Source organism: Tamandua tetradactyla, chromosome 9 (assembly GCF_023851605.1).
Source record: "Tamandua tetradactyla isolate mTamTet1 chromosome 9, mTamTet1.pri, whole genome shotgun sequence".
NCBI classification, from domain to species: Eukaryota; Metazoa; Chordata; class Mammalia; order Pilosa; family Myrmecophagidae; genus Tamandua; species Tamandua tetradactyla.
In genome coordinates, this window is record NC_135335.1 from 112,315,937 (window position 1) to 112,332,841 (window position 16,905).

At 36.6% G+C, this 16,905-nt stretch overlaps 1 protein-coding gene across 1 annotated transcript in view; it reads right to left on the reverse strand.

Annotated features, from left to right (window-relative positions):
* The window catches only part of SREK1IP1 (SREK1 interacting protein 1), a 57,999-nt gene that overhangs the window by 40,182 nt on the left and 912 nt on the right, over positions 1–16,905 (reverse strand). Inside the window, exon 2 of the mRNA XM_077117301.1 lies at positions 2,218–2,265. Coding sequence (XP_076973416.1) covers positions 2,218–2,265 — 48 coding nt within the window. The remainder of the gene's footprint in view (positions 1–2,217; positions 2,266–16,905) is intronic.

Sequence of the window (16,905 nt, forward strand, 5' to 3'; positions counted from 1 at the left end):
AAACCCCTAGTTGAGAAGTAATTATAGAAGGATTCTGTGCTCAGGTTTCTTTGCCAGTATCTTAACTTTTTGCTCATCTTTAAAGAAACAAAGCAGAAAAAGTAGAAGACACATTACAGATGTGGTTCGTTCACAAAAGTCTATGTGGAACACCAATTAGCAGATTCACATATCAAAAGATATGACTGCAGCAAATGAGCATTTTAAGTTAAATAAAATGTTAAAGGTATTTAGGTATCCGTTTTTATTTCCTGCTACTGTGTTCAAATGCCCAATTGCTAAGTCTACTGTACTGAATTTAATCTTTTAGGCATATTTTCTGAGAACTATCATAATTCTTTGAGACATTTATTATATTGACAAAGGCATAGCATCAACTTAAAAAACATTAAAAAATACAGAAATAACCTATTCTCCTAAATTAATTTTGCTGAGGAAATTCTGCATTAAAGAGATCCATGTTATTTAGTAACATATTTATCCTTAACTTGAAATTTTTTGAAACAGCAATATATCTATATTGAAACATTATGAACTAAAATTTTTTTTTATCAAGTATCAAAGTAGTTTAAATATAAATTGTATAATACAAGCCATTATTTTTACAACAATAAAGAGAATAGTCTTTTGAAAACAACTGAAGAATATCCACATTTTTGGGCATAAAGACATTTCAAATTCTTGTTGACCTTTCTCTTACCTCTACAAGCAATACAAAGATACTGGCTCCCAAATTACAGATAAATTAATTTTTAAAATGTATTTTCTATCAAAAGGATTTGTTAAACTGAGAAGACCTTCTTTCCTAAGGGTGTAAAGATGTAAATTTAACAACAAGTGGAAATATTACTAAATTTTTCCACAGAAGACAAGTTAGAAATTGTTTAGTAATTTATGCATTAAAATCAAGGATCTGAATAATAAGTAGAAGGAACTAAAGTTGTAAAGATTGCCAAAACCATTTGTTGACCTGACTTCTCTCTAAAAATTTTAATTATTATAGATTCTTCCATTGTGATCTGAAATAAAACAGCAATAAAGAGACTAGCTCAACAAATATTCTACTTCCATAAAATGAGTTTGTGTTCCCAGCAGTCTTAAGTTAAAAGAAGTCCAAGTAGACTGGAAAATCCAGACCAGATTTTGAAATAAATAGAGCATTTACATATAAATATATGTATAGTAGGTTATTAAACCTTGGATAAAGAAATGAAACATGTAAATTAGCAAAGATTGAAAGAAAATAAAGCAGAAATACATACAAATAATTTTAAAAACAGAAAATATCTCATTGCACTTATTTTTTGCACGCAAGTATATTTTTTTTTCTAGGGCTTTTCATTTAATTAATGGATACATATACTTAGATAACTCAATCCTGCTATGTGAAGAAACATTTTCCGTGAGCTGTTGCTTGTGAATTGGGTCTCCCAGTATCCATTTATTCTTTGAGAACTTCTGATGAAGATCCATGCACTGACTGGTCTCTTATCACATGTCCTGCATGGAAATCTTTTTTTTTTTTAAATCACATTTACTTTGGGCAAAAAAAATCTCCAATGAATTAGAGTTTTAGTAACAATCCAGGCTAATTTGTATGGTCTCCAAACAACTCAGAAAACATCAAATGCTGTTCTAGTTTTTGAAATTGTTACATTTCCCTGGAGAAATCTTTGTTTACAGAATATCATTACAAATTTATAACATATATTACATATTATATTAATCATAATGGAGATAAATGATTACTTAAATCAAGTTTGTGCCCATGAGCAGAAATTCTGGAAGCAATTATAACCTTACAATGAGGGATAAGCAAATTCAATAAGCAGGAAAATTCTTCATAAACAGTTGGTATTGCCACTGCTTCTTCATCTAGCATACAGAAGAATTAGGAGTAAAAGCATGAATACATGTGTACTATTTTTTGAAATATACTTTCTCCAAATGCCTAAATCTATTACTAACCACTTATATTTTATGACATTTTTCTAGTCACCAGATACCTAGCTATTTGCCACTTGGGACCACAGAAGGAAGAACAGTGAATAGTTAATGTTGAAAGAGTAATTTCGGAATCACCTACACAGTAGAGCTAAGTAACAGGGCTAAAGGACTACCTTAGGGACCCTGATCTCAGGACACTAAGTCCTACTGTCCAAAGTGGCAATGATTCTTGTAAGAATACTGTATAAAACATTTTTTTAGTGTACTTACGGTAGCCACATTTTTTACATCCTGCCCTGACACTGTCCTTGTTGCAACCTGAAAGACAACAGGATGACATATTAGAAGTTATATATACAAGTTAAAACATAAAAATTTCATTACATCAAAAAGCCTATAAAAGAATTTGTCATAGAATTTATCTCTTTAAAAAAACAAAATCATCCACGACCCAGTTTATTAACACTATTTAGTATCATGACTATTAGAAGTCAAAAGAAATACCAATTTATTAAAATTATTTTTTTTGATAAACATTTCAAGTACATCTTTTTCTCTAGTTCAATTAAAAAAAAATACAGTATTATTGCCAAGAGCTTAAATATTCCAGGAATTCTACAACATTGAGGAAGAAATTCCAGGATACTTTGGTCTGTTCTTGTAAAATGATTAATTAGATATAAATGTGAATATTCAGGCTGACAAATGTTTTTCTGTCTTCCATTAAAAGAAAAAAATTCTGACTTTCTTTAAGGATTGGTGAAATTTCAGAAAAATCACTTTAATTATTAAATATTAAAAGAAACAACATAACTATAGAACTCAAAAATTTTGACAAGAGAAAAGATATTAGTAACATTAAGTTCTGATCAATGTTTTCAAATATTCACAGTATCCCTGCATAATTAATGGCACACGCAGGTAATACTGATGACATAAATACTAAATATGAAATCTTCAGTTAAACTTTGATTTCAACCTCCACTAAGGGCTTCAACTTACTAATCTGAGGCCCAGTATAGTATTATCTCATTTCTTTAATGAAGGGTATTGAATCCTTCAAATGAGGATATCATCTCAAATTAATAATAAAGTACATACAGTATAAATAAAAACAATGCTAACTTACTATTTCTATAATGTCATGAAGGCAAATGTCTATTGATCATTTTTCCCCTACTCCTAATTTTATTTAAAAATATACACTATTCAGTTGTTCTAGTAAAAATACAGTCAGTTCTGCTACACTTGTTTAAAAAATCCAAATTTGTTTCAATGTGCCCATTCGTTAGGGAACAATCTGAGCATCGCATGATTTTCATCCATAAAAAAACAACAGGTAAATGCAGAAAGCGGCACCTAGCTAACTTCAGCCTTGCAGGAATGTACAAAATGAACACATGTACACACCTCAAATACTTTCAGCTATCTCAGTTTACTGCATGTACTGTGAGCAGCATCCATCTCTGTCTAGTGCTACCACTTTCCATCTCCTTTTAGGTCAACCTCCTGCCACCACTTCACAGTAACTCACAAGCTCCAGCTCTTCATGCTTATTCCAAAAGTAAACTTCAGGTCTCTGTCAAGGTAAAGTGTAATATTTATGTATTTCTTAACATGAAAATTATCCTACAGTTTAATTAGGTTCCTAATTTTTATTTATTTTTTTTGGGGGGGGATGCATGGTCCAGGAATCGAACCCAGGTCTCCCGTATGGAAGGCGAGTGCACCCTGGTCCCTATTTTTTTACATTTTATTTTATGTGCTACTCACAAAGTTTTTGAGTATTGTGGCTCTAACTCCATTTTTCTCAATAAGCACCGTGGCTTTTATTGCGTTTTGCGGGACTACCATGTTATGTTGTAGCAGAGCTCACTGTGGAATAGAGTTGGATTAATAATAAAATCTGAGGCTCTTCCATTAAGAAAAAAAACCTACAGGTTGGAAAAAAATGCTCAGAGAATCTGGGCCAATGTTTTAAGTCTGTTTCCATAGAAACTACAGACACTGAATAACACCATACAAAACTGTGCTAAATGCACAATTACTGTCCTACAACAGACTGAAAATGTCATATTGGACAGATCCAAAATCATCTTTTCTCAGTATGTATTAGAATTGAGCTCATTTATGACTGAAGGCACTGATAAAGCTTACCATCCAACTATCTAATATTTTTAGAATGAATAAAATATGAAACTTTTTCTGTAAAGGTCATCTTTAAGAAAATTGTAACTTTTACATTAAATGGAAATATAATAAGAACTCTAAATAAAGTAACTCCACATCAACTATTTCTCCTCAGTCTTTGGTTAAATTAAAATTTCAGCTTTATCTATCTATAATTTTCATGACTGCCTGGTCAACTGAAAGCTTCACCCTGGTACTCTGAATCTGAAGCAAGTGGCACAATGAAGCTGGGACAGTTAATTCATGCTGCTGCCAGAAGCCAGCTCCCAGAGGCAGTGATGCCAGTAGCACCAGAAGCCCTAACCAGGTGTGAGCCCGTGGCAGAGCCTTGCCTATGGGCTCCCTTGATCGTGCCTATTTTCTGAGTCTGCTTTTCCAACCTTTACTCAAGTTCTGTGTGCTCCCTAATAACTTCTTTTCTGCTTAAATTAATCAGTTTCTATTGTTCGGAAAGAGAAGACTGGCTAATACAGTTATACATGAAATCTATGTCAAACTGAATAGCAACGCTACATTGCAAGGCCCTTATTCAGCTGAGAAATTACTCTCTTCCCATCTTAGGCTCCCACGCTGTTCTTTGCCTCACTCCTCTTTGAGGTTTCCTGAGGTTGTTCAGAGTACTATAGCCTCCTCTCTGTTCACCAACTTCCCAACCTTTCCCCTCTAAATATGACCTGTGACAAAAAAGTAAATTTTTTGTCTTAAACAAATTTAACCTTATTTAATCTTATTTAATCTTAAATAAATAAAAGATTTAAAAATTTGACTACAAAGAAAAAAATTGGAATGGCAAAACCAAAAGGAAACTCAACAGACTCATGAAAACTTTAACTACTTGTTGAAGAGTGCTTTGAAAACCATTGCTTTTTTCTTTGCTTTGTATATGTTATACTATACAATAAAAAAGTTAAAAAAAGAATTATGCATGTTGAGATAAAAAAAAAAGAAATGCATATAGAAATGAAAAAAAAACCGGGAAAAATACTTGTAACTCATAGTACTAACAAATGGCAATTAACCCTATTATATAAAACCCAGCTAATTACAAAGGAAAAAAAAAACATTACTAATAGGAAGAAAAAATGGGCAAAAAGGTTTGAACAGATAGTTCACAGAAAAGGACAAAGAAACAATTGTGAAACATTCAGAGATGCTCAGCCTTACTCATAACGAATGAAATACACATTAAAAAATACACTGGGTTTCTATTTGCACCTATCAGAGAAACACTGATTGAAAAGGTTGAAGTGGGTGTGGGTGAATGAACTTCCATACGTTGCTGAGTGGAGTGTAAACTGATACTGTCTCTATGAAAGGCTAGCTGAAGAAATCCATCAGAACTACAAATGCACATATCCTTTGACCCAGCAATTCCACATTTGGGAAGTTATCTTCCTAATTTACTTGAACAAATTTACACTGACTTATGCACACAGTTCTTCACTACAACATTGTCTGTAATGGTAAAAGAGTGGAAATCATTTAAATATTTATCAAAAGGAAACTGGCTAAATAAGTTATGCTATAAAAGAAGGATGACCTTTACTTAATGATATGCAATGATTTCTAAGACATATTTGCAAAGAAAAAAGCAAAGTGCAGAACAGTGTTTGTGGTATGCTGCCATTTATATACACATATTTATATATCTATAAAGTCAGTGGGTAAGTGGGAGACATGTCAGTACAAACCTTTTGGTACTTTGAAAATTTGAAACTTGTGAATGATCTTTTCAAAAGCCAAACACCCAATCCTCCCTCAAATAAACAAAACTCTGACACTAAGAGGAACTGCTGTCATGGAAGCATTGTCTGACAAAAGGCAATGTATTTGTAAACTGATCAGATTACACTGCAAATTTTCAATAATTTTATAAACTGGTGATTTCATGAACAAATTTTAGAGGTCTTCATTTCAGGCATTTGTTAAATATTACTAAATGGTGAAAGAGTGAAAGCCTTTTGCCTCAGGTCAGGAGCAAAACAAGGGTACCTACGTTCACCACTGCCATTCAACATTGAACTGGAAGTTCTAGCCAGAGCAATTAGGCAAGAAAAAGGAAATTGGAAAGAAAGAAGTAAAACTCTGTTCACAAATGACATGATTCTTTATATAGAAAATCCTAAAGACTCCAAAACAAATTCAGCAAAGTTGCAGACTGCAAGATTAACATGTAAAAATCAGTTGTGTTTCTAAACACCAGCAAAGAACATTCTGAAATGGAAATAAAAAAAAAAATCCATTCACAATAGCATCTCAAAGAATAAAATATTCAGGAAAAAATTTATCAAGATATTCTCACAAGCAGTGTGGACAACCAAAGTTACAGGCTGAGCTCCCAGTCATGGGGTTTGTTCATATGAAACTTAACCCCACAAAGGATAGGTCAAGTCTACTTAAAATTTAGGCCTAAGAATCACCCCCAAGAGAGCCTCTTTTTCTGCTCAGATATGGCCTCTCTCTCCAGCCGACACAACAGGCAAACTCACCACCCTCCCCCTGTCTATGTGGGACATGACTCTCAGGGGTGTGGACCTTCCTGGCAACGTTGGACAGAGATCCTGGAATGAGCTGAGATTCAGCATCAAGGGATTGAGAAAAATCCTAGAATGAGCTGAGACTCAGCATCAAGGGATTGAGAAAACCTTCTCCATCAAAAGGGGGAAGAGTGAAATGAGACAAAGTGTCAACGGCTTAGAGATTCCAAACAGAGTTATCCTGGAGGTTATTCTTACGCATTAAATAGATATCACCTTGTTATTCAAGATGTAGTGGAGAGGCTGGAGGGAACTGCCTGAAAATGCAGAGCTGTGTTCCAGTAGCCATGTTTCTTGAGGATGATTGAATAATGATATAGCTTTCACAATGTGACTGTGATTGTGAAAACCTTGTGTCTGATGTTCCTTTTATCTAGCATGTCAACAGACGAGTAGAACATATGGAATAAAAATAAATAATAGGGGGAGCAAATGTTAAAATAAATTTAGTTTGAAATGCTAGTGATCAATGAAAGCAAGGGGTAAGGGGTACGGTATGTATAATCTTTTTTTTCTGTTATTGTTTTATTTCTTTTTCGGAATTGATGCAAATGTTTTAAGAAATGATGAATATGCAACTATGTGATGATATAGAGAATTACTGATTATATATGTAGAATGGAAAAAAAATTTATCAAGGATGTGAAGGACTTGTACACTGAAAACTAAAAAACACTGCTAAAAAAATAAAACAAACAAAAGACTAAATAAATGGCAAGATATCCTATGCACACAGACAGGAAATCTTAATATTGGCAAGATGTCAAAACTACCTAAAGCCATCTACAAGTTTGATACATAATCCCTATAAAAATTCTAGCAATCTTTTTTTGATGAGCTGGAAAAGCTGATCCTCAAATTCACAGGGATAACTTCTGGGTCAAGATGGCGGCTTAACAACGTGCGCATTTTAGTTCGTCCTCCAGAACAACTAATAATCAGAAACAGTACAAAACAGCTCCTGGGGCCACGTACGTGATTGGACACACAGCGTGCCCCAGTCTGGACCAGCTGGACCAGCTGCGAGCCTCCCCAGAACCGTGAGTTCCCAAAGCTGCGGCGGCTAGTGCCTCTCCCCCACAGGCCACTTCCCGAGGGGAAAGGAAAGGACTTTACCAGCAGCAGGGACTGGGCACAACCAAAAGCCAATTGTGGAACTAATTAACAAATTCTGACTACTAAAAATAGGCCCCCAGCTTAGGTGAACCTGATCAAAGCAGAGGTTGCTCATTTTTGCCCCGGCACCAAGGGGGCAGGGCAGACAGAAAAGGGGGAAAAAAAAGAAGGAAACAGGTTTTTGTGGCTGTGTATCTACAAAGGCTTGACTGCCTCTGGATACAGCGGCAGGACTTTTCAGGCTGCAACTGCCCCAGGCATAGGCAGAAGTGAGCTCTTTTGGGGGCTTATCTGGAGCTTGTGCCTTCCTCAGGAGAGGGGTGAAGCCCCACCCAGGTGGAATCCCTCCATCAAGGAATTCAGACACCAGGGCTTGATAATTTGAAGCCATGAAACCAGCCTATAACCTCTCCTCTGTCTCCACCATGCCCCCAGCAGGGAGAGTCTGCCAAAATTAAAGGTACTACATCATCTTATGCTGGTGGGACCTGCAATCAGACAAGCACCACATACTGGGCAGGATATGAAAAACAGAGTCCAGAGACTTCACAGGAAAGTCTTTCAACCTGCTGGGTCTCACCCTCAGGGAAAACTGACGCAGGTGACTCTTTCCTCCTGATAGGAGGCCAGTTTGGTCTGGGAAAATCTGCCTGGAGTCTATAATATCTAAGTAGACTCTCCTAAGTGTTGGCGGGGGGAGGGGGGAGGGGGGGAAGGCACCACACAAGCAGGGCAAAAACAAGAAAACAAGAACTGAAAAATTCTCCTCTGTTAAACAAAACTTAAGCTAAAGGTCCAGATAAAGCTGAACGGAATGTCAAAGAACAGATAGACAACAAATTCATCCAGCAAGAAAACCCTAGATAAAAGAAGTGAAAGCAATCTCCAGAATAAACTAATTAAGGTAATTAAATGCCTAGATGCCAGCAAAAAATAATACATCACACTAGGAAAATTGAAGATATGACCCAGTCAAAGGAACAAACCAACAATTCAAATGACATACGGGAGCTGAAACAATTAATTCAGAATGTACAAACAGACATGGAAAACCTCATCAAAATCAAATCAATGAATTGAGGGAGGATATAAAGAAGGCAAGGAAAGAACAAAAAGAAGAAACTGAAAGTCTGAAAAAACAAATCACAGAACTTATGGGAATGAAAGACACAGTAGAAGAGATGAAAAAAACAATGGAAACCTACAATGGTAGATTCTGAGAGACAGAACATAGGATTTCTGAACTGGAGGACGGAACATCTGAAATCCGACAAGAAATAGAAACTATAGGGAAGAAAATGGAAAAATATGAGCAGGGACTCAGGGAATTCAAAGACAATATGAAGCACACGAATATACATGTTGTGGGTGTCCCAGAAGGAGAAGAGAAGGGAAAAAGGAGGAGAAAAACTAATGGAGGAAATTATCACTGAAAATTTCCCAATTCTTATGAAAGACTTAAAATTATAGATCCAAGAAGTGCAGCGTACCCCAAAGAGAACAGATCCAAACAGACGTACTCCAAGACATTTAATAATCAGAATGTCAGAGGTCAAAGAGAAAGAGAGGATCTTGAAAGCAGCAAGAGAAAAGCAATCCATCACATACAAGGGAAACCCAATAAGACTATGTGTAGATTTCTCAGCAGAAACTTCTTTCTCAGAAGACAGTGGGATGATATACTTAAATTATTAAAAGAGAAAAACTGCCAACCAAGAATTCTATATCCAGCAAAATTGTCCTTCAAAAATGAGGGAGAAATTAAAACACTGTCAGACAAAAAAATCACTGAGAGAATTTGTGACCAAAGAGACCAGCTCTGCAAGAAATACTAAAGGGAACACTAGAGACAGATACGATGACAGAAGAGAGAGGTGTGGAGAAGAGTGTAGAAAGGAAGACTATGAGTAAAGGTAAAAAGAAGGAAAATTAGATATGACATATAAAATCCGGAAGGCAAAATAGTAGAAGAAAGTAGTACCCATGCAGTAATAACACTGAATGTTAATGGGTTAAACTCTCCAATCAAAATACATAGTCTGGCAGAATGGATTAAAAAACAGGACCCATCTATATGCTGTCTCTACTCAAAGGACACGAGGCCAAGGACACAAATGGACATTTACACACCAATGTTTATAGCAGCATTATTAACAATTACCAAGAGATGGAAACAGCCAAAATGTCCATCAACAGACAGTTGGCTAAACAAACTGTGACATTTACATAAGATGGAATATTATGCAGCTGTAAGACAGAATAAAGTTATGAAGTATGTAACAACATGGATGGACGTTAAGGACATTATGCTGAGTGTGATTAGCCAGAAACAAAAGGACAAATACTGTATGGTCTCACTGATATGAACTGACATTAGTGAATAAACTTGGAATATTTCATTGGTAACAGAGACCATCAGGAGATAGAAATAGGGTAAGATATTGGGTAACTGGAGCTGAAAGGGATACAGATTGTGCAACAGGACTGAATATAAAAACTCAGAAATGGACAGCACAATATTACCTAACTGTAATACAATTATGTTAAAACACTGAATGAAGCTGCATATGAGAATGATAGAGGGAGGAGGGCTAGGGCATAAATGAAATCACAAAGAAAGACGATAAAGATTGAGATGGTGTAATCTAGGAATGCCTGGATTGTATAGTGATATGACTAAATGTACAAATTTAAAAAATGTTTTTGCATGAGGAAGAACAAAAGAATGTCATTACTGCAGTGTGCTGAAAATAGATGGTACTTAATATTTTAAAATTTCAACTAATGTATGAGACTAAAGCAAAAAATGTTTATTTGGCACAAATCTATACTTTGACTAGTGCATCTCCTAATATAACTTATGTAGATAATTGATTGAACACCTTAAGTACATGGAACTTTGTATAGGACATGAGATTTTGTTGGCTTGTCCAGGTGATGCCCTGATGAACCTCAGAGCGATTTGATCAGTGAGTGGAAAAGTATTTGCAAAGTCCCCTTTGGGGAATGGTGAGAACGGGGGAAAACTCAACTTCCCCAAGTTGAATTCTTGATATTCTCACAAGCAGTGTGGACAACCAAAGCTATAGGCTGAGCCCCCAGTCTTGGGATTTGTTCATATGAAACTTAACCCCACAGGGGATAGGTCAAGCCTACTTAAAATTAAGCCAAAGAGTCACCCCCAAAAGAACCTCTTTTGTTGCTCAGATGTGGCCTCTCTCTCCAGCCAACACAGCAAGCAGACTCACCACCCTCCCCCTGTCTACATGGGACATGACTACCAGGGGTGTGGATCTTCCTGGCAGCGTGGGACAGAAACCTCAGATTGAGCTGAGATTCAGCATCAACGGATTGAGAAAAACTCTAGAATGAGCTGAGACCCAGGATCAAGGGATTGAGAAAACCTTCTCCATCAAAAGGGGGAAGAGTGAAATGAGACAGAGTGTCAGTGGCTGAGAGATTCCAAACAGAGTCGAGAGGTTATCCTGGAGGTTATTCTTATGCATTAAGTAGATATCACCTTGTTATCCAAGATGTAATGGAGAGGCTGGAGGGAACTGCCTGAAAATGTAGAGCTGTGTTCCAGTAGCCATGTTTCTTGAGGATGATTGTATAATGATATAGCTTTCACAATGTGACTGTGTGATTGTGAAAACCTTGTGTCTGACGCTCCTTTTATCTACCTTGTCAACAGATGAGAGGAACATATGGAATAAAAATAAATAATAGGGGGAACAAATGTTAAAATAGATTTAGTTTGAAATGCTAGTGATCAATGAAAGGGATCAGTAAGGGTATGGCATGTAAAATTTTTTTTTCTGTTTGTTATATTTTTCTGTTTTTTTTATTCATCATCATTGTCTTTTTATTTCTTTTTCTGAATTGATGCAAATGTTCTGGGAAATGATCATGATGATGAATATGCAACTATGTGATGATATTGTGAATTGCTGAGTGTATGTGTTGGGAATGTTTGTGTTTCTTGTAATTTTTTTTAATTAATAAAAAATTAAAAAAAAAATTCACAGGAATACTGAAGGGGCCCCAAATAGCCAAACTAATAATGGAAAATATCAAAAGTTGGAGGTCTCACATTTCCTGATTTCAAAAGTTACTACAAAGCCACAATAATCCAAAAAGTATGGAATTTTTTTTATGTCAATTCCATACTGTTTGGATTATTGTGGCTTTGTGTATTTGTATATTCATGAAATACATAGAATAAGCAAATTCCAGACTACCAGGGGCAGAGAGGGAGGGGAATGCGTGCTACTGCTTAGTGGATGTAGCCTTTCTTTGAGGCAATGGTTGTTGGTAATGGAGCACAATACTGCGAATCTAATGCCACTGTATTGTACATTTAAATGTGTTAAAATGGGAAATTCTGACTTGCATATAAGTCAGTAAAATTAAAAACTAAAAAAAAAAAAAAGTCTTCATGATAATTTGACTCCCAAAAGCAGGGATAATAATCATCAAAAGTTGTTTAAACTACTGATATGCAAGAGCTAATATTTCAGTAAATGTATAAAGCTTTTGGTTCACTTCTCTCACAAAATACAAATTTACTGTGGAGAAAACAAGCTATAAATATTATCAGTTTAAGAAAAGAATCACAGAGAAGATTTATTATCTAATGAAACAGAATCAAGATTGATGTTCAGTTTAGTCTGTTTACTTTAATACTAAACTCTACCCAGTAGTAATTTAGCGATCAACCCACTAAATATTTTTCTACTTATCATGGCTATACCTGAACTAGATGTTTGTGAAGTGATAAATAGGAATCAAGTAAGTCCCAACACTAAAGGAAGCTATAATACACTAGGTTTTCTAGGATAACATACCCACAGAAGCTAAAATGTGCGGGTGTCACAAAGGTTGTACAGCTTTATTAAAAAAGCAGAAAGAAGTAGCAGGGAAGACTTCCAGTTGAGAGTTCAGGAGAAGCTTCCCACAGGTGGATTTGGGCAGTAAAGGAGAGACATTGGTAACAAAGGCATGAGACAGCAAAGTGCATGAGAAGCTAAGGGAATGGTTCTCCAGGCGAGACGGCGACAAGGACGCACAATGCCTGAGGGGACTGGTGGGAATAATGGGCAGAAATAACAATCTGGCCTTGCTTAGGCGTGTGCACCTCATTCTCGCAGAGACAGAGAGGCATGGCATTATAACATTTTACAAGTGAAAGAAATTTTAGTCATCAATTCTTTTATTTTTAGAAATAAGGAAACAGCGCCTCAGAAAGGTTAAGTGGCTTGAAGAGAAGTAAAAATTTCACAGATTTGGGTCAAGAACTAAGTTCCTGCCTCCCAGGAATGAAAGGGTCAGTTATATGATTTAGGAAAATTATTTCAATAGGAATAAGCAGATGGACTATAAGAGAAAAGAAATGACCTATAATACAGTTTAAAGGAGTGAAAAGAAATTAGATTAGTGTAATTCAGAATTTTTATATTACTAAGATGTTATCGTCATGTGTTGTAAGAATTTGATTGACTTTGACATGCTAAACTAAAATGTTAATTTGGCTATAGAACATTCACTTTCTTACTCCACAGATTTCACTGGAGAGAAAAAAATTGTCTTTATGTGCAAATCACATCAGTAGAACATTGCCAATTGTGCCAGGTCTTTTTGTGGTATAGGCTCTTTGTGGAAAATGGCAAATCATTGACATGAATGCCATAAATAATTTCAACAACTGCTGTAAGTGGAAACAGCAGAATTTAACGTTTTCCCCTTTCCCTAATTCAGAACATAAAAATTCCAGCATTGCTTTAAAACAGGGGCTGCAAACTGAAATGCCTTCAGGAGTCTGGTAGATAGCTATGACGGCAACTTAGTTCAACGTACACTACCTAAGTGCCTGGCCTGCTCTTAACACCTCATATGCACTAATTCACTTAATTCTAATAATAAATCTTAAAGTCAGGGACTGTTATCTCCATTTTACATATGGTGAAATTCAGGCACAGATAGGTTATATAACCTCCCCAAGATTACCATATATAAATGGTGGTGCAGGCAGATTGGTTCCAGCGCTCATGATTTAACTACTATATACAAATTCACTACCAAGGTAACACAAATGAGTGAGGAAGGTCAAAGACGAGTTCGTGCTGTGGCAAACTGAACAATGGCAAGTCCAGCCAAAAGGGGCCTGTCATCTCTCATCAGTTACTGCAGTGTCAGAATGTGGGTATAGTATTGTCAGAATCTTTACTTTTTCAAAGGTGAGCAAAAGTCTAGATTTGTGTGTGAAATCCTGCCCTCCGACCTCCACCACATACTTTAAAAATATTTCTTGCCAGTGTTTCTGAAATCCGTTGAACCAAATCTAAGATATCTAAAAAGTTCAACCCTGGCCAGAGGCTTCAAGGCTTACTTCAACATGGCTTGTTTATCTACATATAAATTGAGTAAGCTTATATATAATGCTATGGAAAAATAGGCTGAATCAGGTGAGCATAAAACCAAGGACACCGATTTTGATGTGTGGTTTGTGAAAAGTAGCCTCATTATTTGACAGTCAGTGCTTGTAATAATCACTAGCCGGAGCATCCTGAGAAATACCATGCTAAATCTATACCAGCATTATAACTAAAAATAAAATAATATATGTTCTCAATGATCACTTCAGAAGGTTTCTGATAGACCCCTATTTTCCTTTAATACACTATATGGATCGATCATGCAAGAAATTATCTTAATTTTTTCTATACCTGTATTTTCAAATGGCACTTCCATTGTACTTTTACAATGCTGTCACGCGCATTATCTCAATTTTTGCTGGGTTTAAACAGTTTATGTCTTGCCATCTAGCTTAATGGCACAATTTAAGATTATTACACTTGGAAGCATTATTTTAAATTGAGAAGAAGGTTAACAGGTCTATAACCTTGGTCTAAGTGTAAGGGATTTCAATAAGGGTGTTGAAAAAAAATCACTTTTGTCCCCTGTCTTAACCAGTGCATTTTCATTACTAGACTTAATTTTTATGAGGCCACATACTGTAACATTGTGTCTTTCTGAGTGCCAATAGCATGTAGTTCAGTTCATGAAATCAATGGTGACATCAGGCCAACTTTAGATACAACTGTGGCCACAGACTGTAACATTGTATCTTTCTGAGTGCCAACAGCATGCAGCTCAACTAGTGAAATCAGTGGTGACATCAGCCAACTTTAGATATAACTGTGTCAATCTTTAACAACTGTCTTCCCATGGATCAACAGGGCTGATGTGGCTTATGAAGATGTCTGAGCAATCAGCTGTGCAGCCTTTCTTTCTCTCCTGGTCTCTTAAATAGTGATCTTCCCCAGGCTTCAGTCACAGGCTTACCTTTCACACTCTACACATTTCTCCTGAGCAGACTTCTACTCTCATGGCCTTAACACCTATTTAATACAGACATTTGGGTGGCACTGAATGACACCAAAATCATTGCCTCTTACCTCAGCTTCTTTGCTAACCTAAAATTTATATCACTAAATGACTGCTGGATACTCCCATTATCAACACGCCCCAAACTGAAGTTATAATCCTCCCCCTTAAAACCTGCTCCTTCTCCAATGTTGCCTACATCAGTAAATGGCCCTGCCCAAATGTCTAACAGTGATTTCTAGATAAATCACACTTCCTAGTGACGCTGCCTCCAAAAACGTATCTCCAATCTGTCTGCTTCTCTCCACTCCTATTGACACCATACTTCAGTGAGGAGTCATTGCAATTCACCAGAATTATTCCTAACTGGTGAATGCCTCAAACTATCTCCCCTCTATTGTGCAGCCAAAATGATCCCTTCAAATCATGAATCTGTTTAAAAACACATAAATGATCTCCAAACACCCTTAGGATAAAGTCTAAACTCCTTGTCATGGCTTACAAATTTGTTCAAGAGCTGGAAGTCACCTTTTAAGTTAATATAGCATGGCAAATGGATAAGAGCATGGGGTCTAAAGAAGCCAATCTGATCTAGCTCCATCCAGCTGTCTCACAACAGGCAAATCACTTGACTTCTTTGTCCCTCAATTTCATCCTCTGTAAAAACGGGATAACAGTATGTATCTCATAGTGCGGTTGTGAATGTTAAATGAGAAAAAATAACAAACCACTTGACACAGTGTCTGGAACACTATCTGACACATAGTAAATGGTCAGCAAATAATAGCTATTGTTATTATCTTTCTAGCTCATTTCTCACTTCTCTCCCATTTGTCCTTAGAGTTCCATCCATAGCGCCCAGTGAACCTCTTTCATCCTTCTTCTCACTGGTCCATTACATAAAGTCCCTTTGATTGCATGTTTCCCTCCATCCCCCTCTTCAGCAACTCTCTGGACTCCTCTGGGAAAGTCATCTGTGCAACTCCTAGATGCTCCCTAAGGTTCTGTACTTGTCTTACTTTCTAGTACTATTTTTTCTCTCCCTGTTAAACTGTAGGTTTTGTGTAAAAGGGTCCATGTCTTTCTTGCTTACCACTGAAATGGTTTTGTACCCCAGGAAACCCATGTTCTTCTTTCTAATTCAATCTTGTGGGGGCAGACCTATTGTTTGGGTGGGATCTTTTTGATTAAGTTGTTTCCAAGGAGATGCATCTCTGCCCACTCAAGGTAGGTCTTACTGGGCTTACTGGGGTCCTTTTAAGAGGGAGCCATTTTGGGAAAAGCTTAGAGCCGACACAGACAGAGACATCTGGAGATGCAGGAAGAAAACGCCCCAGGGAAGCAGTTTGAAAACAGAAGCCAAAGGACCAGCAGACACCAAGCATATGCTTTCCCAGCTGACAGAGGTCTTCCAGGCCTATCTTGAGTCAGGGTATCTTTCTTTGGATGCCTTAGTTTGTAAATTTTTAATGGCCTTAGACCTCTAAACTTGTAACTCAATAAATCCCCTTTATAAAAACCAATCCATTTTTGGTGTATTGCATTCTGGCAGTATTAGCAAACTAAAACACCGTTTTATCCCCAATGCCCACCACAGTGCCTGACACCTGACAGGCAGTAAAGCTGTCAGTGTATGAATGTGTGCATTTTTCCTCTCTCACAGCTCAGTATGTGTTCCTCTCAAAGCCGCAAGCCAGCAGAAAAGCACAGCTGTACCGTAACAGCTGTC